This window comes from Lynx rufus, unplaced genomic scaffold (genome assembly GCF_022079265.1).
Source record: "Lynx rufus isolate CCGP_SWC_20201006 ecotype Redwood Valley unplaced genomic scaffold, mLynRuf1.p SCAF_2, whole genome shotgun sequence".
Taxonomy (NCBI): domain Eukaryota; kingdom Metazoa; phylum Chordata; class Mammalia; order Carnivora; family Felidae; genus Lynx; species Lynx rufus.
In genome coordinates this window covers 176,291,820-176,316,740 of record NW_025814834.1, presented here as the reverse complement: position 1 = coordinate 176,316,740, position 24,921 = coordinate 176,291,820, and the positions used below count along the sequence as shown (strand labels likewise).

Genomic DNA, 24,921 nt, shown 5'->3' with positions numbered 1-24,921 from the left:
AGTGCTGTGCCACTGCTGTTTCAAGAGGAGTCCCCTGGTCCCTCGTTCAACTAGATGGCTGCAAGCAGACTCCTAGGCCCCTCCTGCAGACAGATTCTGAAAGCGCCATTGATGAAGGCGGAGATGTCCTTGGCTGACCCCCAAAACACATTCTCACAGACACACTCCTTATGTTTTGGCATCAGGAGCTCCTTCATGCAGGAAAAGTTTGGAGCCCCTACTGTTCATCAGCTGCTGTACTGAGAGCAGGGGATATGGGCCTGCTCCCATCCCTACTCTCAGGGGCTGGTGGTTGTATGGAAAGACAAACCTATGGACAAAATCAGGGCGGTGTGATGGAGAGGACAGATACAGGGTCACAAAAGGAGGGGCCATCTCAGGCTCTTTGCACATGCTCTTCCTTTTACCGAGAACATTCAATTCCTTCCCCAATTGCCTTTCCCACCCATCCTTCCGGACACAAATTAGGGGATTCTTCTTTTTCTGGGAAGTGCTTCCTAACTCAGTTTGCACCCCGTCCCACCATCCAGAATGGCTTATGTGACACTCTTAGGTCAGGCAGGGATTCTCAACCTTGGATGTACTCGGGGGAAAATACTGATGCCTGGTTCCTACCTCTAGAGATTCTGAATTAGGTGAAGTACAGCCTTGTAACTGGGACTTTAAACTCTCTCCTGGTGATTCTAAGTGACAGCCACGGTTGAGGACCCCCTGTCCTACAGGCTTCCCAAACACCCTATTCTCAGGGGTGATAATATGCACTGGCCTATGTATCAACAGGTCTGAACAAACATTGGCAGCAGACCAGTGCCCCTAGTCCAGGGTGTATCAACTGAACAGCAGCCTCACCTGGTTTTTATTCAAGTGGGTGCACTTTGCACATCCTGTTTATGTGCCTGACCCCCTGCTATACTACATTGTACCACACTACACCAAGCTAACCTGCCCCGTCTTTCCTATGCTGTGCGGTGTGAGCTCCTTGAGGACAGAGTCTGGGCCCTCCTGCTCTACGGAACCTCTAGCATCTATCAGAGTTCCTGGGACATTCTGGGAGCTTGAAACATATTTGTTGGATGAAAACAAGAGCGTGTCAGTTCCTCTGCAACACAAGCTCAGCACGCACACACGTATCAACATACACATGCCATGTGACCTCATCACAGAGCTCACCTGTGAACATTGGACTAGACACCCCCGGAGCACAGCCGGCACCTGCCATTCACGCAGGCTGGATGAGAATATGGAAGGCATGAGAATGGCCAGAACGACCCTCATTTAACAAGAGCCCGGAGGCCTTACCTTTGTTGCCTCTAAAATCTCATCAAAGTCGGTCGGCAGGTTTCTGTTCTGTAACCACAAGGCATGACTTATGAGCATGAAATGAACAATGGGATGATGACGTGGAATGGTTAACCGGACAGGGCCCTCTCCTTCTTACCGGGGTGGCCGCAGCAAACCGTTCTTCAAAATCCTCGAATGAATGGCCGTTCTGAAAGGGTAAGGGATGATGAATGAGGACGAAGAGCATGACACACAAATGGCATGGATTTATGAGTGAGGATGATGGCATCTGCAGTTACACCAGGAAGGAGCTGTGGCCAGTGTACTAGGAAAGCCCTGGACGTGTTCCCAGCAGAAGCGGGTGATACAACACGGGCCTGATTAGGAAACACAGCAAGGGTAAGTGTGTAGGTTTCAAGCCTATCTTCCTGCGATTACAGACATTACCCAGCCAGCCTCCATGGTTGGGTGGCGGGGGGCAGCGGATAAGAGCACGATGTTTACGCTCAACATTTTGGTTTTACAAATTAAAAACACTACCATGTGCTTTAGTCAAACTCTTTGGAGCAGTCTGTGACCAGCTGGTTTTGCAAGTGCCCTGCTGCATGTTGCCCCCTATGCTTGAAATGCTCTTCTTCTCACCTCTGCAAGCTCAAAGCCCAGCTGGAAGGCCACCTCTTCCATGAAGCTTTCCTTGATCCTCTGAGCTGAAAATGATCAGAGGGATGGGACATCCATTGCGCTTCCTGGAGCAGGGACCAAGCTGTATTTATTCCTGAATCCTGGCTGCTCACAGAGGAAGTGGCACATAGCCATGGCTCAAGAATACAGGAATGAATGCACGTTGTAGAAGTAGCTGGCAGGTGACCAAATCTAATCGTTTTGTTAATTTTCTCATTTTACTGTTTACGATTATTGAGAATTTGGCTAAACCACCTGATACTGCTGCAATGGCATTCATTTATGTGGCTCAGCTGCAGGGGCCTTGAAGGGACACGAGCCTCTCCCATGAGGCTGTGAGGCAGGCTCTAGATAAACACCCTGCAGAGTCACAAGTAATTCTAAGCTCCTGGAATGCCTCCCCGAGTAGCCTTGTGGTTGGCAGTCTCTCTGGCTTCCCAGGGCCTTAAGGTCCCTGTAGAGCTTACCAAAACCTTGCTCTTTTTGGTGCAAATGGACCACTCTGGCCTCAGTCCAGGGAACCCAAAGCACTTCACTGTGGGTCCTAATAAAGGCACGTGTCTTCGGTCCTGCCCTGCTTTCTCTACCTGCCCCCTGCCTTGATCTTTCCCAAGTGATCTCCCGAGGTGCGCTATGTACCTCCTCCAGGACCTATAGTAATAAACTTCTCTAGTACAATTTCCTTTCAGTCTTTTGTTGTTCTCTCACCATCTGATACCTTGGTGGTCTGCTAAACAAATATTAATTACCAAAGTCGCAGTGATAATATATATTATAGATAATATACATAACATCTATTATATATATGTTTTTAATCATCATGTTTTGGTCACTATGTACAAGCTAATTACGTTTTGGATGATATCCAAGTAGTGCAGCATTAATATAAATCTGACAATATTAACACTGAAATGGAGTTATTATAGCATGAACAGAAAGAACTGAATCGTTTCCCACTTTGGAGGAGAGCTTCCTGTTGGCAATGAAGGAGTGGAGAAACCATCCCCCATAATCATCTCCACCCTGTCTGCAGAAAAGGTGACTGTTAGGTCAGTCAGCCCCATTTACAGAGAAGCAGGGCCAAAGACCCAACGTGGCCGTGCCTCCCACAGCCACCACCAGTTCTGTCCTCAACCACCTGCTTCCATCAGGCCCTGGCTTGCCAGAGGTCAACTGTGGCAAAGAGGAGAGGAAGGGCAACCACATCAGATAACCACATAAATTATTGTGATGATGATTCTATTTGGCCAGAGGTGGAGAGAGGTAGTGAGACAGTATTAGCCTAAGTGATCCTGTAATCTATGGTGTGGCCTAAAAGGTTAAGGTTATGTCGCTACATCCTTTATAAATTCACACACTTCTAGGGATTTATGGCACAGCCCCTACCATCTAGCTCTGGGTCATAACTTTTAATAAAAACATTTTTTAGTGTCCAAAATCTCATTACATCTGTCCAATATAAAAAAGCAAATGGCTTCAGAGCATGATGGATGAATTAAATAAATTTGAAAAACAGCCTGTTGTAGACTCTCATAAAACCCCCACCATATAATGAAAATGTGTGAGGATAACCAGCACTGGTGTGAGTCCGTCACTTTCCTGGTGACAGAAGAGGTGGCCTTTGGTGAGGTGTGGGGCTGCGGTGTGAGGAGGCCATTTCTATCCATTCAGACGAAGCTCGGTCTGGGCGTGTGAGGTGAGCAAAGGCATCTGTCAGGAGTCACGCAGATGTGGGCTGAACCCTGGCCATGCCACACGTGGGCTGTGTGATCCTGGACAAACCCGTCAGCCTCAGTTTTCTCGTCTTTAAAGTGCAGATGATAATGCTAACATTGCCTCAGGTTTATCGAGAGGATTACTTGAGATGTGTGTGTGAGGTCTCGTTTGGTGCTTGGCACATGGTAGATGTTCAATAAACAGTAGCCGTTCCTAGTGTCGTCTCAGCCTGTGTCATTTGGCCCGCTTTTGGCATGCAGAGGCACACATTTTTTAATGTTAGGAAACGACTATTATATGACATTTGGAAAATGAAAGAGGAAGAAGAAGAAAAATCTTAAGGGAGGCCCCTCTTTAGAAAGTACCCCCGCCTGAGAGCCCAGACCAGATCCCATGTAGAAGGATGCCCCACACGTCCTGGCCCTCGTCCTGATCCCCTCAGTCCATTCTTGACCCTGCCTTCTTCCTTGAATCTCCTTTCTGGCCACAGTCTTGCCTGATCATCCTCCTGTCCTGTCACCACAAGCACCTTCCTGTTGTGATCCTGGCTCAGTCATTCCTTGGACCCCTTTCCTCCCGTCTGGGGCAAGCCTCAGGGATAGCCAGAGCATTGCATCCGGCCAGTGGGGAGATCGTGCCATCCATGCACTTCCTCCCCATTGAGTCTCACGGCCAGGACCTGGAGTCCATTCCCAAGTCCTCCCAACTCACAGCTTGCTTTACCCACAATTACTATTAGAGTTTTCATTCATTCATCTTCAAGTCTTTTCCCCACCTTATAGACAGATTTCTCACACTTATTATGGTGGCAGGCATGCAGCTTTGTATTCTACTTTTCAAGACACAATACCAGCTCACATTTACTCAAACCATCCACTTCCAGTGAGGATTTAACAGAAGAGGCTCTCTTGTGTTGTTTCAAGACAGTTCTAGCCTGAATCTTCATGAAGACATGGAAGTAAAGCCTCCACCGGGAGTCTATCTTCCCAGAGTCTCTGTTGGGAGCAGTGGGGACACTGTTGTCCCATAACTGAGTAAAGTAACTATTAAGACCAGACTCACATTATTAATCTTACAGCCAACGTGACAGTGGATGAGATGGGACGTGAACACGTGAAAAAGGATGCAAATATATTTACGGCTGCCAAATCAGAACCTTGTGTGGTTCTCACCCCTGGCTGCACAAGGTAATCCTTTAGGGGAGCTTTCTCCAAACTACTGATGATGCCTGAGCCCCGCCATCAAAGATTTGGTGGTAATGGTCTGGGGTGGGACCCTGGCATCAGTAGGTTCTAAGAGATCCCCAGGTGACTCTAACGTGAAGCCAGACTTGGGAATCACTGTGCTGGGGAATGAACTCTCTGTAGGAATAATTAGTGAAAGTCCTACTGGGAAAACTGAACACATCTTGATTGATTATATAATTGATTAATTAATTTCTTTAACAAACACTCACCGGGTACTTTTCACATGCCAAACTCTGGCTAGGCACTGGAGATACAGAGACGAATAATACATGGTCCTTGTTCTTCTGAAGCTCTGAGCAGAGCAAGAATATATAATCATTCTAGTTTGGGAGTGGGGTAGGAGTGGGACTGGGAGGGTGCAAGGTATCTAGATCTAAACTCAGAACTCAGGCCAAAGCTACAAAAGAATGAATTCAATTACCCACTTAGAAAGCTCAAGAGAAATGGATTAACCTAAGTGAGTTGTAACTGCACCAAAGTGACTACTATTAAGGCACCTAGTGATTCCAGGCATTCGAATGCATGTGCCTTTTCCTGGTGAGTGAGCTAACAAGGAAGACACATGCTAATGAAGACGAATTCCTGCTGTGGTATCTAGGGATTTAGCTTTTTGTCACCTTTAGCCAAGAGTGAACAGCTGTTTTCCTACTTCCTGACAGACAGACAGACAGACAGACAGGCAGACACAGGCAGATAGATAGACACACACACACACACACACTCTGTTTGGCAAATGAAGAACAAAGTGGGGGTGGGGGTGGAGTTGAGATAGGGAATGGAAAATTTGATGATAATAAATGATTTCTCCCAAGAGCAGCCATGTCCCATAGAACTTTCCGTGTGATGGAAATTTCTATGTCTGCAATATCTAATATGGTAGCCTATAGCTCCATGTTGCTATTGAGCACTTTAAATATGGCTACTGGGACTGATGAACTGAGTCTTAAATTTTATTTATTTTTAATTAATTTCAATATAAATAGCCACATGTAGCTAGTGGCTACTGTATTTACAGTTCGGCTAGCTCTCTCTCTCTAAATATATGTTATTTATTTAAATTTATTTATTTTTGAGAGAGAAAGTATACAGTACAAACAGGAGAGGGACAGACAGAGAGGGAAAGAGAATCCCAAGCAGGCTCCACACGTCAGTGTAGAGCCCAACTTGGGGCTCGATCCAATGAACCATGAGATCATGACCTGAGCTGAAGCCAAGAGTCAGTCATATAACTGACTGAGCCACCCAGGCACCCCAGAGAATATATATTTATAAAAACAACTTCCGGATGACTGAGAACTTTCTAAATCCTGGACATATTGCTTCCTTACACAGTCTCTTCTGTTCTTTTAAAGAATATCCCTACTTTTGTACTAACTGAAAAGATTCTGTTGGAGAACTGAATTCTTTACACTGTCTAGATGGTACCATGAAAACAAATGCATTTTACACAAAACAGCAGCCTTCTTCTGGTGTAAAGGACTTTTTCATTGACTGAGCTAGATATTTGTGGGGCTTTTTAAAGGAAATTAAGATTCATGTTTCAAGAGGAAATTCATGAAGGTTCGTTATCATTACAACAGCATGGAGTGCCATTTAATGCCAACATTTTCCAGGCCTACTGAGATTTGGGGCCCAGTGGTCTTCTGGACCCAATGTCTTAATCTAATAGAAGAATCATGCTGCTTTGAGGATATGTTTCTGTAATGACCAAAAAATTGCCTAATTACTCAAAGTTGGAACTCATTTTGGCAGGTAATGGCCCTCCTTTCCACAGCTACCATTTTAGGAGCATCCCAGAGGTTGTCTGGAAGGTTAGAGGGGCAGAGAAATGCTTAGACCTTACGATGAAAGTTACGTCTTCCTGGAAGTGCCTCCCAGCGTAATACATCTGTAAATCCTTGGACAATGAAATATCTATATCTGGCTTCCTAGAAATTAAGTTGGTCTTTGAAACAGCCTTCCCCACCCCCACTTCTTTTTACTGTGGCAAGAACACTTAATGTAAGATCTACCTTCTTAACAAGTTCTAGAGTGTATAATACAGTACTTTTAATTACCGTCACAATGCAGGCTCTAGAACCTAGTCACCTTGCATAACTAGAACTTATACCACTGAATAGCAATTCCCACTTTCCCCTGCCCCCAGCCCCTTGTGACCACCATTCTACCCTCTGCTTCAGTGTGTTTGGCTATTTTATAGATCTCAGATAAGTAGTGTCATGCAGCATTTGTCCTTTGTGGTTGGCTTATTTCACTTAGCGTAATGTCCTCAAAGTTCAGCCAACCTGCCACATATGGAAGCATGTCCTTCCTTATTAAGGCTGAAAAATATTCCATTGCGTGTTATGTACCATACTGTCTTCATCTGTCTATCCACCCCTCCCTCCCTCCATCCATCCATCAGTGGACATTCAGTTTGAAATGGACTGACTATGCAAGGAGAAATTCAGGATGGGGACTGGAGGTGAAAGGCGTTTGCTAGTGCTTTATTCAGGTGGCATGAGAAAGGTGGACCTCTTGGAAGGTCAGTGTGCTAAGCTGACCTGACCAGGCTAATGTGCACAAACAGGGGGCAGCTGGGCTCCAGAATCTGACTCTTGACCGTTAAGCTTCCCAACTTTACCCTAATGTCAAGAAAACCCATTTGCTTGCATTTGAAAATAAAAGGCACGTCTAGGGTGAGAAGTTTGATGTTTTTAGGCCAGGTAGCATGGGGGAATGGAAAGAGGGATGTCTGAAACAGCAGCTTTCAGTTCAAACCGCTGCCTCATCACTGGCATTTCCCTGAAAACATCCTTCCTCACTCCAAGCCTCAGTTTTCTCCTTGAAACATAGGCCAATGTAGGGTTGCTGAGAGGAAACACCAAGAAGGTTGATGTATATGAATAATATTAGCACAGTAGCTGCCAGAGTAAAATCTCAATGGATGACAAAACTACAGAAAGGGAAGGGATGATTGGAGGGAGGAAGGGAGAAAGAGGCGGAGGGACGAAGAGGAGGGAGAGATGGAAAGAGGGGGGAGGAAGGAAAGGGATGAAGACAAGGAAGGGAGGGAGGGGGACCGAGGGAGGGAGCAGGGCGGAAGGAAGGAAGGAAGGAGGGAAGCAAGCAAGCAAGCAAGGGAGGATAGCCATGCGATATTTGCTTGGTAGGTGAGGGTAGACAGGTTCCAGGCCATGGCATAGGTTTGGTAATACTGATCCTGGGAAGGGGCAAAGTCACCTCGAGGAGCTGATGGTGCGACATGGCCTTCCTAGAACAGACAAAGCCCCAGCGGGCTCCTCCTCCGGCACCTTTCCTCCAGTGTTAACACTGGGGAGGCTGGACCATTCTGGGGGTCAGCCCCATCATTCATCCCTCCTACCGCATGGCCTTCTCCTCTCTCCTTCTCCATCTCTATTTCAGGATTCAGTTGGCAACACTACAGTTTCAAGCCCAGATATTCTAAAGCATAGCCATTATTTTCTTGAGAAAATGCATAAGGATGGGGCTGGTGGCATGAGTTGTAGGCTGAGGGTGGCTTTTACAATAAGATACTCATAGCTAAGTGAGTTTGATCTCAGTAACAGTGATGATGGGTAGGAGACATGGATTGTGATTCCTACAAAATGGCGGGTGCAGTGGTGATGCCAGTGGTGTTTGTCATAGACTCTGATAGGAAGTCACTAAGTCACTCCACATCTATTTGTTGAGCAGCTAGGATAAGTCACAGTCCTTGACCTTATATCATCTGAGGGAGATGGAAAAGAAAACAGACAATTATCAAATGATTGGTGTTATGGGGTAACGTGCAACATGCAAAGCCTTCAGTATATAGCGCTTGGTTCACAATAACGAACTGATTCGTGCCAGTAACCGCTACCACTGTTGTCTTTATTAGGAAACACATGGCATCCGACCCAATCTTCGGGGGTCGGGGAAACTGGAGGCAGCCGACATTTTGAGATGGAGGCAGTGGTGGTATTGGGGATTTGACAGTATTAGTGATCATAAAGAGAGAGATGATGGTACAGGAATGTGTCTGGTGATAGCCAAAATGGGGCCAGAGATGGGCATTAGGGAGAAATGCTGAAAACACCACCCTGGCCATTAAGTTTCTGTAAGAGCACTGCGATGACTTCATGAATTTACACTTGTGGAAGCTTCCTGGGCCTGACCCAGGACCTCATCCCAAAGCTCTAATAGTTGACAAGGAGAATTTTAGAATGTGGAGTCCCCTTTCTTGTTTTAGCTCCTTTGTTAGGCTGCAAGATGGCTAGTACTTGAGCGGCTGTCAGAGTGCAAACACAACTGCGTAGGTAGAGAGGTACAGAGAAAACCGAAAACCGAAGGGGAACAATTTCCCAAAGCTGGTAATTACTTGTTTTTAATGATCTCTTCCTTTATGGCATCTCCTTTTAAGAATCTATTATTCTAGGTCTACATTAGCAAAAACTCAAGGATTTTTCAAAACTCCTAACAAGATTTGGCATCAAAAAGGGAGTGAATTAGAATCACAGTCATGCGAAATTGGCTCCTGTCAGCAGGATGACAGGATCTCAACACGAGAGTGGGGAGGAGGGCAGGGGATCTTCTCCGAGAGTCAGTCATCTCTTTCTTTGCTGGTGTGTGTCTCTTGGAGAGGCTACTCCCAGGATCCAGATGGCACCCAAACTGTAACAAGAAATACTGGATGCAGTTGAAATCAAGCGAGAGTAGCGGAGGCTCAGGCTGAGTGCAGAGGAAATCACAAATGGAGAGATGTCACAGCAGAGGAAAAAATAGTCAGGAGGGCTTTGCCTGCTGCTCTGACAGCCGTTCCGTGCAACATGCTTTTCCTTTTCTTCTCTGGAAGAATGCAGATTTTACGTGCTTAGGCATTCATTTCCTTATTCACGTCTTCATCCCTGGATTCGATCCTCAAGGAATTCATTTAATAATTAATAAACTTCCTGACTGCTCACTATGAGCAAGGCCCAGTGCCAACATTGCAAGGACTGAGATGCTGTCCCTTCTCTGAGCTGTAACAGCCAAGCTATGGAAACTGGAGGCTTCCAATTCAGGCTGGAGCATGAGGAGTGTCACAACAGGGGTACCCCACAATGAACAATCTCACAGAGGGTGTACCATTTTCACTGCTGTGATGCCATTCACAGGACTGAAGACATGGCAAGCAACCAAAACCCGACGTCTATTTTTGGGCGAATGGAATTGGACCTCTTTACTCATCTCTTGAATTTTCTTCATTGTAAGATTTGGGAAATATCCATCTCACAAGACTAGGGGAAGATTAGCCGGGGCAAGGTTTCAGGTAATAGCGTCATTAGCATGGCACCTGACCTCCAAATATGTGTAAGACCTCCAAATATGTGTCTGCTTCTTTGGGTCAAATAGGAAGTCAACAATTCGGTGGAGTATTCTTTAGGAATATGATGATTCGTAGCACCTTTTGGATGGCAGTTTGAATAGATTCAGGAGTTGAAGAACTGCAGAGTAGTTGAATTAGAAGACATTGAAGGGATCTCTGAGTCAACTTAACCCTGTATTTTTTTTTTTCAGATGAAGAAACTGAGGCCTCCAACTTTTTCAAAATCATGATGTGAATGGCAGAGCTGAGATGAAACCCCAAGTTCTGACTCCTAACCTAGTTCCTTACTACCATAGCACAATTCCACTCCTAGGTGTGCACACTAAGAGAAAACAGTAAATCAGAGCGGAGAAACCTGGCGCACATTTTACAACAAGAAAACTAAGGCCTCAAGGAAAGCCCGGCTTGCTCATATGTAAAACAGCGAGGAAAATGGCTACTTCATAGATCTCCAAAGATCAGGTGAGGCAGTATTCACCTATAGAATAGACATGGAAGGCAGCCCAAAGGTTTGGAGTCAGGAAATCTCGAAGAGCATTATCCTCGACTATCTGATTGATTGTCCAACATACAAACAGTTTGCAACTTTGTGTCATAATTTCACATGCCCTCCTAACAGGTCTCTCAGTATATTTCTCACCCTCAGCCTCTGGTACAAGCTATTCTCTGCGACTGGCTACCCTTCCCATCTTTGTTCATCAGGAGAACTGTAACACATCCCTAGAGACTTGGGTCTAGTTACCTCTTCCAAACCTTCCTCCAAAGTCCTAAGGATGGTGATTAGATGATCCTCCCCTGGGCATCATATGTGTCAAGTTTCACTGGTTCTCTCTTCGCCACTATAGACTAAGACTTTGTAGAAACTAAGTTCCTTTTATGGGAAACTGTATCTTATTCATTTTTGTATTCCTAAGATCTAGATAGCCCAGTGACTAGCACACAACAGGAAATTATACTGAATTGACAAATTACAAAAAAAAAAAAACAGAATGAGGGAATGGATGAACTTGTTTATATAAGAGAATAGGAAACTGAACAGAAAGAAACTTGGTTATAGCATGACTTACTAAGCAGAGGGTATGGTAGTCCATATGGTGTTTCCAAATGCTCGGCATGTATGTGTGTGCACATGTATGCACACACACATACACACACTTGCTCGCTCACAAAGACTTGGCATTTACTATTATAAACTCTAGAAAGGATCTCATATTCACTCTGTCACTTGACCCAGTGAGGCTTTGCAGTCAGGGTAAATGGCCTTTGTTCTGATTTCAAAGAAATAGTAAGGAGATGTTCCAGAAAAAGTTATAAAACAAGAGGCTATCCTTCTAGCCCTTCTAGAATCTGGATGGCATTTTTATCTGAATTCTTCAAGTCCTCCCCATTAGTGAGATCCATTGGTTCTCACCACTAATCGACATTGACTAATAATGTCAATCTGTGACATTCCTCACTACTTGAAGTTGAGCCAATATCTGATCTTATCACCCTCCCCCTTAGTTGCTAGAAATTGTATCCCATACTATTTGGCCTCTCAAGCTTAATACGTCCAAAGAACTTTGGATCTTTTCCAACACATTCTTTCCTTGTCTTTCGATGTCTGTAAAGGCCACCAACTCATGCTTAGATGCTTAAGCTCTCAGATGTACAAGGTACACTTGACACCTCCTCTCCCACACCCGGACACCCAACCATTCACTAAGAAATGCTGTCTCCAGGCTCTGACTGCCTCTCTTCGTCTTTTCTGCTGCCTTCTCTTTTGCCTAGACTTCTGTTTTTACTCTTGCTCCTTAAGTTAATCTCTAATACATCAGTCACGATGGTATTAAAAAACCAGATCAGGCTTACTTCCGTGCCTAAAACGCTCCACTGTCTTCCATTATACTTGGAATAAAACCCAAACTTTGCACCACTGCCTGTAGGACTGTCCACACCTAGTTGCCACCTGTGTTTGAGCTCACCCTCCACTCTCCCCTTTCCCACTGTGCTCTGGCCAACACTGGTCTTCCCTCTGTTCTTCATGGACCGCTGGGACATGCCTTTGCCCGTGCTTTCTCCTGTTCCTGTTTCACTGGTTTCTTCTCATAATACAGATCTCCGCTCAGCTGTCACGTCACTAGGGAGACCTCCTCTGACCATTTCTCCCCAAGTAAAAGAGCAGCCCCACCTCTCACCACATTATCCTGTTTGGTTTTATGGCTCGCACTCATGCTCTATTAGTATTTTAACTTGTTTGTTGGCAGCCTTCCCCTGTGGGGTGTGAGCTGGGCAAGGGTTGGGACATGGTCTGACTTGTACAGCACCTGTGCCTAGCACAGCGCTCAACACGCGGTGACACGAGACAACTATCAGTGAAATGGGTGAGGAGTGGATGCCTGGACACAGCAACGCACAAGTGACCAGAGATTGGTTCTAGCAGGTGCCGTCCAGTATTGCAGAAACGATGCGCCGAAAGCATCAGGGACACTCTGTGCCTACTACTACAGCAAAAAAACCAAAATAACAACAAAAAAACTTCCTGTTTGTTTTCCGGTGGTGGACACCCTATCTCTGAAGACTAGGGAGCTAGGGTAAATGTGGCATATGTGAGGAGATCCTACAGTGACCTCACAGGCAGAGACCCTCTTTACCTGCATGTTGGCTACGTTCCAGGAAAGACCTTTTTAATTTAAACTAGTCAAGATACTCTGGATTAGGTCACAACTGGTTGAGATCATTCTTTCTGGTTTGGGTAGATCCATAAAGCCCCCAAATGTACAAGTGACTCTTGACTCCTCTCTCTCCCACACCCTGACATACAATCATTCATTAAGAAATGATAATTCTATCTCTGGAACGTATCCCAAGCAGTCCATTCTGGTCTGAAGAGGAAGGAAAGGTTTTAATATTAGTATTAAGACCTCATCCCTCCTTGGCCAGGCAGGGGTCATGCAGGACAATAATAACAACAGTTAATGTTCAGATGGAGCTTCTTCTGTATGTACAGACACTATTCTAAAGTGCTTTTACTTATTAACTCATTTAATTATTGCAACAGATACAGGTGCTATTGCTATCCTCATTTTCAGAGGAGGAAACTGAGGGATGGAAGGATTAATTAACTTACCCAAGGTCATCCAGCTAGTAAATGGTAGAGCTATAATGTTCACCAAAGTGGGCTAGCTTTGGAGTGTGTGCTCTCAACTACTCCACTATGGTGAGGAGAACAAAGGGTGTCAGACGATCTGTGTTTTAAGACTAGGGAAAGAGGTAAGGGCTCTGGAAGGAGCAACCACAGTTTAGGAGCCCGCCCCACCACAGTGCACCCCAATCTTTTCTGGAGGACCCTGGTCAGATCACACTGCAGGTGTTATCCCTGTAATTCTGACTGGGGTCATAGGGGTAGAACCTTCTAGGTGACTATGGGACGAACAACAGAAAAATAGCCAGAAAGACAAGGCTAGGAGATTGGAAACTATAGGAAAGTGGGAACGAACCAAGAGTATTGGGCTGGCAGCATACAATGGTGGGAAAGAGGAGTAACAGAGACAAGGACAGCTGCCAACATCCTGGGGAGAAGAACGGTGAGGCGCTGACAGAGCCCCATGAGAGGTGGGAACGAGGGCTGGAGCAGGGAGAACGTGTACCAAGTGAGTCAATGTCATCTTAATAGGAGCCATTCTTCGCATACAAGTCAGAAGCAAGGGATGCTTCCTTCAGAGCCAGACTTTATTTCCCTCTCCCCGTAGCGTCTCCACCTCAGTCTTCTGGTCCATCAAGTGGGGGCAAATCATAGATGCTTTGTTCATTAAACCAGATAAACTTAGTGGAGCATCAGACTGCATTGGGGAGCTTTATAAATCTCCCTTTACATACATACACATGCACACGTGAGCCATACAAAAGCAGATCTAGGGGGTGGGGCCGAGGAAGCTGCCTTTTTAAAAGCATCACAAATGACTGCTGGGCAATGCAATGTTGGGATTCACTGAACCACATACAGCTGGCCAAACAACGCGTGTACTCCCCAGCCCCCAGTAAGTGCTCAGCTAATGTTCATTTCTTGCCTCCTTTCTAAGTCATTGCAAAATCAGGTTTTGCCATGGCTGGGTACTGTCACCAACATATATTTTTGTATTCTCCATGATCATTCATCTCTTTCTTCTTTTTTGCAACCAGAGTTTGCTCATTATTCTTGTGTAACCACTAATAATGGCAGTTAGGGAGAAAGAAAGAGCCTCTGCATGATGATTTATCCAGAAAAGCTGAATTACTGTACCAAGAGAGAATGAGTGTCAGCATCAATGGATATTTATGGGGAAACTGTATATTATAGCTGTGCTCATTAGAGATGCTGTAGTTAAGGTTCTGTGAATGTTAATGGTCTGTATTAGAGGAATAATGATAGACTCACAGCAGCGGCAGTGAACAGATACCCTGGACTACAGTTTTTCACCACATAACAGATCTCCAAGTAATCTGATTTATTATGCCCGCTGAAGGAGCGAGCATGTACCAGGGCACCTCTGTCTCGTGGGCAGTACTGGGCTTGTTTCCACACGGGGACAAGACTGGTACGGAGTGCCAAGAACAAGATGGACAGATGCTTCCTGCCTTCTGTTTGAAATCTCCTGTGTTGTGGTCTTTGAGACAGGGTAGCCCAGTTGGGAAGGACATTCACTGGCTTTGGGTAAGGTGGCCCTACATCCTGGTCCGCTTAAGACAGCTCCTGTTCATGTCTATTGTCCTGATGTCATTGTTAATAGCACACCCCTTTTTTGCATTCAAAAGTGACCCACTTTGGATGATAAACTAGGTCACCCTCATTTTAAGTTCAGAGAGAACTAGCTTACATTCTTAGGGATGCCTCTTCTAGCTGTGCTAAGTGATTTAACTTCTCTGATCTTTAATAACCTTTACCGTAGAGAAGAGACCTACTTCTTATGGTTGCTTGGGAGAGTCCTGAAATAGTGCATTAAGTGCCTATCTCGTTACGTACTTTGCTTTCTTTGGTAGTTACAAATGTTGGTTATCCCTGCCCTATAGCCATGAAACTCTCCTGTAGGTTCAGCCCTACCCCAGACTCTCAGGTTACACTTGATCTTGTTGACATTGCTTAGCCATGGAGAATTAAAGGCACTCTAGCCCCTCACTCTAGATACTGAAGTCACTCCCACCCATAGGCCACAAGCACCGTCGGGGCTAGGCCACATCTTATTCCTTCTCCTATCTCTTGAAGCACTTGGTATAGTCCTATGCCCATATAACAGCTCACGATAATAATTACGGCTAACATTTATTGAGCACTTACTATGTGCCAGGTGCTACTCATATAGAGTTATACATGTATCACCTTATTTAGTCCTCAGGAGAATTCTATGAGGTAGGCACCACAGTCATTACCCACGTTTTATGAGTGAACACGCTATCCGAGGTCACGCAGCTGGTAATTGAGGGAAAAAAATTTAAGGCCTACGTAGTCAGGCTGAAACGGTCACACTTCTGTTTTTTGTCTGTTTGTTTGTTTTTAAATTTTAGGATGAGAGAGAGCAAGGACGTATGAGCGGGGGAGAGGGGGAGAGGGAGAAAGAATCCCAAGCAGGCTCCACGAGAACCCAATGTGGCGCTCAATCCCATGACTGTGAGATCACGTCCCGAGCCGAAATCAAGAGTCAGATGCTCAACCAATGGAGTCCCCCAGGTGTTCCAAAAGGCTCAGACTTCTAACTGTGATTCCATGTTGGTGCCAAGTAATCTTCCCCAGATGCTAACTGGTCATTCAGAAGAATCCAAAACATAAAGCACTTTGCCGAGTCATACAGCTAAGAAGTATAAAGCTCTGATTAACTTCAACTTTTTAAAAAATGTTTTTAAAATATATTTCTGAGAGACAGAGAGCAAATGGGATGGGCAGAGAGAGAGGGAGACACAGAATCTGAAGCAGGCTCTAGGCTCTGAGCTGTCAGCACAGAGCCCGACGTCAGGCTCAAACTCACGAACTGTGAGATCATGACCTGAGCCAAATTTGGATGCTTAATCGAATGAGCCACCCAGGTGCCCCAAACTTCAAATTTTGTGATGTTTCACTCCCTCCCAAAGAGCAGGCTCCCAGTCTGTGTTTGCAAATTCAATTATAGAAGAACAAAGCTTCTAATGGAAATAATGTGAAGAATCTCTTCATCTAAACACCCACTGCTCCCACCCATGGAATTAGCCAGTGGATTCTTTTGACAGTGGTTTTCACACTATCTTCTCTGGATCTCTTCCTTTCCAGAATCTTCTGTGCTTCAGAAAAGGATTCCAGGTGGGTAGGCCTTGAGGCTTCAACCCAGCTTCAACCACAACTCCTATTCCCATCTGTTTATATAAAAGGCTACTGGGCACAGTTCATTGCAATAATGGTGCCAGGATTTTATAAAAAGTTTGGAGACCATTCCTGCAGGAGACCGGTGGCAGGAATTTGAGCACAGCGATGGACTGATCATTGTTTTATCGAGATGTGATTTTTGCCAACACACAACTGAGCAAACAGGACACCAGGCAACTGCTTATGCAAGCACTTATCCCCTTCCACATTTGCATTTGTAGAAAACAAGTTTCGGGAATGATTTAACAGCGAGCTGTCTACAACTCTGCTTGATTCCTTCCATTCATGACAGAAACGGGGAAGAAAGAGCCAGATATCATTCAAAGTGATAATGTGACACTGCCCAAATGTGAGGCATGGACTGAGAACAGAGAGGAGGATGAAAGGGATTACTACTGTCTTTGGCAAGGACCTGAAGAGAGTGGATGGAAAGGCTGATCTACAAACACCCTTAGAACCTGGACACGTAAAACAGCACGTATGTAAATGGCAGAGCTATAGGAGAGGAGACAGAGCATTCAGTCCCTATTGCCTGCTTACCCGACCTGCCAAGGCTTGCCACTTCAGAAGGAGCTTAGACCTTGTGTTTCTCTTACCCCCTCCCCCCACATCAGCAAGATCTTTCTAGACCTACTACTTTCTAGACCTACTTTCTAGATCTGAATGTCATTCATTCCAATTTACACATTTCCCTCCCTCCGTTCCTCTCCCTGTCTGCAGGGTGTCACCCGCAGCCCAGACCCAAAGTAATCCTTACTTGCCTACCCTTTGACCACTTTGCCCCTCAGACCCATTCTTGCCCTCCCTCTGCTCTGTGTAGTAGGACAGGGGGTGGCCTTGTAAATTACATTGCCTGAGCTCCCTTGTCAACCCACTTTCACTTTGGTTTGGCCAACAAAAGGGGTAGTTGGATGCTGGATGGTGGAAAGAGGGGAGAAGCACTGAATTTCTCCCTGGCTCTCTTTATGCAGTATTCTGGCAGTGAACCTGGCCGTGAGTCTCCCTCATGGCTCTACTTTCCACCAGACAGCCAGCCCCTCTTGCCAAGGTCCCTGCGCCCTCTGCGGTCACAGTGCCCACTGGCAGCCCTGGTCCCTTTCTTTGTCCTTCCAGTCCTGGGGATGGTAGCAACTTCTGAATGTTACTAATTTGGGTTGCTCCACTGCCCTCTGTTTGGCTTGTCAGCTCTCCTAACACCTTTGTAACTAGTGCTCCACATTAAATTCCCTCTATGAAATTACCTCGTGTGGGCACTGTTTTCCTGACTTCATCCTGATAGATACACATGGATAATCCCATTAGCTTCTTAACGGTCTCTCCAATAGCCAAGCCACCTGTCGCAGGCCACCAAAGTGATGCTGAGAATCACAACTCTAATAGTGCCACTCAACACCCGACAGCACCAGTGGCTTCCCAGCCAATCTGAGTTTCTGAGCATCGCATTCCAGGTCCTTCACTCCGTGGGGATGGCTTCCCTTCATGCCCTGTCACCTGCTCACATGAAGGCATCCTGCAGTCCCACCACCCCAGACTCTTCATCAGCCCCCGGGATATGGTATGCTTTTCCATAGTTCAGTGCCTTTACACATTCAGTTCCCTCTTCCTGAATCCCGTTCCACTCTTTCTCTGTGCCAAGTTCCTATCATCTTTTAAGACCCTACTTCCTGGGTGAAGACCTCACTGAACTCCCTTGGACAAGGTTTTCTGCCTCCCCACTATGCTCCCAGAGTATATTGTAGACAGCTCTTATGGCCTAGAGGATTACACGGATTGCAACCATTTTTACACATCTACCTTCTTGTGATCATTAAAATTCTCAAGCAGCCATCCTTATTCATCTTTATATCCCTAGTGAGTAGGCCACTTTATGGCAGATAGGAGGTCCTTAGTAAATGTTTGTCAAATGGATGGATGGATGAATGAATGAATGAATGAATAGAAGCTGTAAGGGAACTTGAAAACAAGGAGGGCTCTCCAGCAAATGGAGCTGTGGGATCACAAAAGTCATGAAGGTCTGTCACTGCAGGCATGTGGGCCAAAGCCAGAGTCAGACACGTTCATCTGTGCTCATCACAAATGTTCCGGAGGGATCCCTGCGTTGGTGAGAAGGCTGACCCAGCAGCTTTTAATGTCCTCACAAATTCTGAGATTCCAGGGATTTAGGATTCTATCTGAGGACAGTTTTGTTAAGCACTGCAAACCGAAAGCCTGTCTAAGAAAAGCAAGACAGGGCAAGCTTCTATTTCCTTTGTGGAATATGCCGATGCAGATTCCTTTCCCTTAGTTCAGGAAGACCTCCTCTTGTGTGACATCTATGTTAACGGCATTCCGATAATTATAATTTCTCTACAATGTGGTGCTTAATGAGGAAGTGAAACTGACAAATGTTCAGACTAGATTTAATTCAATTATGAAACATCTTGATCCAGATTTCAGACTAAAGGAAAAACCAACTGCTGAATTGTGAATGAAAATTTATTTGCCATGAAAGACGGGGGCTGGTGGGGGTGGTTAGGAACAGTTGTCCAGAGAATTTCTGTAATTCTTCACTTTAATGGATTGACTCTTCCTACATTTGCAGCAGGGAAACTGAATTAAATCTAAGGCAAGGAAAATCAACTGAATACTGATTGTTGGGAGACAGGGGTCTTGCACAGAAACATAGATGTTTGGAGGGTGGGAGGCAGGGGAGGCCAAATGAGCAGCTCTCTGATTTTTGATTCCTTGAGATTTGTTCTTTGGGACTCACAGATATTTTTTTCAATGTCAGGATACAGAGTGCAGTGCATAGGCGGAGTGAGGGGTCAGGAACGAGTCAGACATGGGTGTGCCTCATGAGACTCCGACTGAAGGGGGAGAGAGGTGTTCATAGCCACCCCCAGGGGCTAGCCTCAGCGTTGTTAATAAGGACTCAGAAGCAACAAGTAATGGGAGACAGAAACTGGCGTGAGTACTGACTCCAACCATGGTGAGGAAGAGGAGATGGGGGCTTGGCATTTTCTTGAATCCTAAAGGCAGTGTGTTTTAGTGGAAACTGTGTGAGTCAGAACAGCTGAAGGTTCAATTTTGGGCTCTGTCACTTACCAGCTTTGTGACTGTATAGGACCTCTGGAATGCCTCAGCTTCCTCATATATAAATGACATCTACCTTCCAGGTGTGACTACTGAATGAGATAGGCTGCGACCACAGTCTAGGCTGTCCATGGCACACAGTATCTACTCAATAAAGTCTACCTGCTTTTTCCCCAGCTAAGTTAGCTCAGACTCTCAGTGTGCAGAGCTGGTGGCCTAGCACTATAAGGCAAAGAAAGGAAGTGAAGGGAGCCTTGGACTTCACATGTGATCACTGGGGTTTTTACCCGATTCTCCCAGTGTGGCTCTTTTCCAGGATGCACCAGAGAGACGCAGAGCACTGTCGTCCAGCTCTCCAGGAGGAAACTAAGGAGAGACCGATTTTCTAAGGACCTACTCTGTGCCCAGGGCTTGCTCAATGTGGTGCCTTGATTACAGCGCATAGTAAACATGTTTCCATACAGAGCACCGACCTCACGGGGCAATGCCATAACTTATTGCTGCACGCTTCACCGTGGGCAACTCTAAAGCCAGGGAGAGGATGGTGGAGACAGTAACGGGGCCTCTGGGGTGCCTGGCTTCGCAGCTGAGACACCAGGAACAAGATGGTGAGGTCAACGCTAGATGTTATAAACACGGGGGAAAGTGGATGAGAGAGTGGGTAGATGGCTCCAACGTCCGCTAGTGTGGTCACCTTCTCCACATAAGAACCCCTGCAGAACCATTCACCTGCTGCTTGAATACTCCAGGAGCCAGAGACCTCACTACTCTTTGAGAGCTGTCCTTCCCTCTGAAAATCAGCTCAGATGGTTTCAGATTTCTTCCTGACAGTGAGCCCAGATGTGCCCTCTCTTGTCAGAAAACTTGAGCCTTTCTCGTAATCTTAAGAGAGTCTATAAAATAGCTGGAGGAATAAGTGCACACCATCCCTTGGTCTTTATGTCCCCAGAGACCATGAAAGCAACCCCTCGTCTTCACCAACAATGCTCTCACGTTGCTTCATGAGTCTCACAAAAGCCCTGAGATGTTGGCATAGGATGCTCATCATTTCCACTTGAAGAGGAGTCTCAGAAACTTGAAGAGATTGGCAAAGATCACACCCAAAGGGAGAAAAGAATCTCAGGGGAGTCTGATTATTCCTTTCAATATCTGAATCCATGTCTTGTCCCCCAGAACTGAATGTGGAGTCCAGCTGGTCAATTCCACAACCTGCGTCCTTTCTATTTGCCGCTAAGCCAAACCTTTAAGACTCTCTTTCAAAGGCCGAAGAAAGTTCTGCTAGAATCCACTGACGGGTTAGTACTGATAATTATGTCTAGTACATCCACATAAAAGGATTTAAAACCAGGCAGTTATAGGGTGAAGGGTAAAAGATCTTTTTCAGCCATAAGAATATATTTTTTTAATGTTTATTTATTTATTTTGAGAGAGAGCGAGTGTGACAGAGCTGTCAGCGCTGAGCCTGACCCGAGACTTGATCCCATGAACGGCGAGGTCATGACCTGAGCCAAAATCAAGAGTTGGACACTTAACCAACTGAGCCACCCAGGTACCCCTCAGCCATAAGTCTATTACATCAGGTGGGAAGGAGGGGAGGGGAGAAGACAAGTGCTGGTATTTCTCATGTGACAATGACATAAGACATGCTGAGCTTTAGGTCTGTTGACCTATGAAGGTTAAGCCTCAACCAAGTTGAGCGTTGTGGGGCGTGACAGGGTCCAAAACAGGCACTTGAGCAAACTGTGAATGTGTGATTCCACTGGGTCCCCCTGTAGAACCAGAATCATGTTCAAAGGCTAACGGAGTGCAAAAAGCACTAAATAATGGATGCGGTAATGGGCTACTTAGCTGACGTTTTCCTCTCCACTCAGGGATGTGCCTTCCCGACAGCCCCAAAGAGGCCAGGATATTTGTCTAAAGAACACCAGAAGCATTATCATCTGGCAGAAAGAAAGGCTACCCGTTTCTGAGAAGGAAACTGATGATAAATTCATCAGTTCTGAGTACCACCTAGTAGAGGAAATAAACACTCAGGAGTCAGAAGGACCTTAATGATATGCCCAGAAGGGGCTGTGCCCGTCCAAGTCCTGCTCATCCTTCAAGGCTTTGCCCAAGTTATACGCTCTTTCCTCCCTGCCTCTCTAGTCAGCTAATATTCCCTATCAGCAAGCATCAATTCTATTAGAGTTTGGAGACCCTGGCATAAAAATAAAGCCTGTGTACAAATCTTCTAGCTGCCTTGACTAGGAAGAGAGGAAATGTATATTTCTCGGAGCAAATGGGATTAATCCTTATCTTGTCTCAGAGTCCTAGGTAAGAGTGGAGGGGAGTGTAGTATGACCCTAAGAACAAATCTGTTACAGGAAGGTAACATTATAGGTCCGGATTAGGACAAAGCATCCTAACACATTATTTGTGCAAAAGGGAACAAGAAAGGGGCTGGTAGAGCTTGGCTCCCCAAGGTTATGGTGCCTGGTGGTGTAAACCAGGGCGTGGATGCATGATGTCAGAGAGGAGACTGAAGACAGAGAACCGGCTCTCTGTCTGGACCAACAGCCCAAGTGACGGAGACAAAACTGTGTCCCATCAGGTGATGCACTGGGGTGGGCAAGACCCAGAAGAAATGCCACGACTTCTCAAACTCTAGAACCCAATGCACCAAACGTGACACCTTGATGAGGACACCTCTGGCCATGTAGGGTGACAGTGAGCCACCCTAGTCCAGGGGACTGAGACTCCAGGACAGAGGTTTTAGAGCTACAATCAAGGATCCCACTGGCTTCAAGGCCTATAAAAATTTACTTGGGCACATGAGATTCCCGCCACCCACGGGGAAAGAGTATACCATCAAAAGCTCAAAGGGAGCAGAAATCCTCAGAGGAGTTACTGTAGAAAGAGTGATGATTAAAAGCGATTCCTGACCTCAAGGAGCTCACAGAGCCGAACAGTAACAGCTCACAGCTGTTGAATCCCTACTCTGCACCAAGCACTGTGTTGATTCATATTCTTCAGCTCACTTAGTCCTTAACACAAAAAACTCTAAGGCAGGTACCATTAACCCCGAAGCCAAGGCCTTTAAGAAACTCAAAGTCCAATGGCTCACATGGATTCATTAAGAAAAGGTAACAGTGCATTGTGATCATTGCACAGAGAAGCACAGAGGTCTCCCGGGGGAGCTGTTTACTCTGGGGTAAAAAAAAAAAAAGGCTTCCTAGAGGAGGTGTGCAATCACCTAGCATACTTGCAATCCCTGCCTCAGTGTGAACTGTTGGCTGGTGGATTGCTCGTGCCGACAACCGACGGTAATGTTCTCGTTTAATCTAATCCATATCCCCTGTTAAGGTTTTACATAAATGTCTCCTTTAGTCCTCCAAACAAAGCTACAAGGCTGGCATCCCTTTCTCTTTGCAGGTTACGACACTGGGGTTTAGAGATGGAAAAAGATGCTCAAGGACCCTTAGCGGGTGGCCAGGATGAGAGCATACCCAAGTCTGATGCGGAAGATCAGGCCATTTCTTCTGGGGCTGATGTGTGATCTTCCCCAGTGACGGCCCCAAGCTGAGTCTCTTACTGGGCTCTGGGCAGACTGGGCTCTGGACCCGAAGAAGAAGAAACCGGTGGTTCCTAGAGTAACAGGCCACTGGGCAGTTTCCCTTCTTGTGGGAAACTTGTGGAAGCTGTCAAACTGGCTTGAAGCTGCTTAATATGCACTGACTTGGCTGTCTTTGGTTTATTTGTCTTTCTGGTTAAGGAGCAGGTGGTGAGGGAGCAAACAGCAAGATCACAGCAGAGATTTTCAGGGCACAGAGGTATCCCAGGGAATATGCACTCATCAGGGAGGCAGGTCTACAGGGGCCAGCCTGGAGAACAGGAAGGTCCCAGAACAGTGAGGGATGTGGGCTGTGGGATATTTAAAGTACCTCTGGGAAGTTTAGGCAAGTGGGATCAAGTTTCCAATACACATGCTGTTTTCTCCTCAAAATCATTCAGTAAGTTGGGTTTAGTAACTCCTTTGATAGATGAGAGCAGGGAGGTGTAGAGAAACAAGGGAACTTATCAGAAGTCCTACAGGTAGTAAGAACAGGAGTTGAGATACCAAACGCAAGCATCTGCCCCTCCACTAGAGTTGATACTTTTGACTTGCTACCTCTCTCTGGCTTTTAGAAATGTTGAAATTGTTCACGGAAAAGCCCAGATGCTTCTAGGACTCTATGCGAACAGAGGGTTGGAAGCTACTGCTGGCCGTTCAGGCAGCCCAGATATTTCCCAAGCAAAACCTGAGCATGTTTACTTAATGCCTATTTCAGAGTCAGATAACCAGGAAATTCCCTTTAAAAGAAAGTGTAAGGATTTTCAATTCTTTCTACAGGCAGAGTCATGTGTATATTTATGAAACACCCCTTGAGCGGCTGTGTCATCCCTGCCTTTCACATGCCAGACCCCGGGCTTGCTTCTGGTAATCCAAGGACCTCAGAAAGTTCCTGGAAGTAAGGAGCCAGGAGAAGAGTTGGGATGCTATGTGCTAAGAGCTGTTAACAGAGGAATGATACGGAGCGGGCACAGAGGTAGGGGTGATCTGCTCACACTTAGCAGAAGACCACAAAGTCTCCCTGAGTCCCCATAGCCTGAAGCTAAGCTGGGCTATTAGGGGAGGATGTGGCTCCTTCAGAAGCTTGCAGAGTTCAGTAGAGCTGGACCAGGGGGAGGTAGACCAGAGATCCGGGCTGAGGCTGGCATCTGAGTGCCGTGTATGTCAGGCTAAGGAGCTTGGGCTTTTTTTGTTTGGTTGGGTTTTTTTTTTCCCAGCTATTAAGCATGGAGATGGTGTGGCTAGACTGGTTAATAAACTCACGAAAACCAAGGCAGCAAATGGAGCATGTTTCCTCACGTATCTAAACCTGTTAGGGGCAAGCGAAGCAATTTAGGCACAAATTGAATTGTAGGGAGCTGTGTGATGGGAGCTGAACCAAACGGAAACACGAATGGACCAGTGTCTCCGTGACAAGAAGGCCTGACAAATGCAAAGGCCTCAAGGAGAAAAACGGCTTTTTCTCTGAGCGACACTCCACTTCACGTTCTCAACTACCTCGTAGACTCAAGTTTTTGAGGACCCCATTCAAATATGCTGTCTCATGAAACCTAACATGCGTTGGCTTTCGGGAGCAGGATTTAGGTGGGGTCTGGTGGATGCAGGATATTGGGAAGAGGAATGGACGCTGATAGGAAAA

At 46.0% G+C, this 24,921-nt stretch overlaps 1 protein-coding gene across 4 annotated transcripts in view; it reads right to left on the bottom strand.

Annotated features, from left to right (window-relative positions):
- DAB1 (DAB adaptor protein 1) overlaps positions 1–24,921 on the bottom strand; it is a 268,176-nt gene that overhangs the window by 18,642 nt on the left and 224,613 nt on the right. For 2 of the 4 annotated variants that reach the window (XM_047085081.1, XM_047085083.1), the window contains 2 exons: positions 1,439–1,489; positions 1,300–1,347 (listed from right to left, as the gene is read on the bottom strand). The exons of the other annotated variants lie outside the window; for them this stretch is intronic. In XM_047085081.1, the coding sequence (XP_046941037.1) occupies positions 1,300–1,347; positions 1,439–1,489 (99 nt within the window). The remainder of the gene's footprint in view (positions 1–1,299; positions 1,348–1,438; positions 1,490–24,921) is intronic. 4 annotated transcript variants of the gene reach the window in all.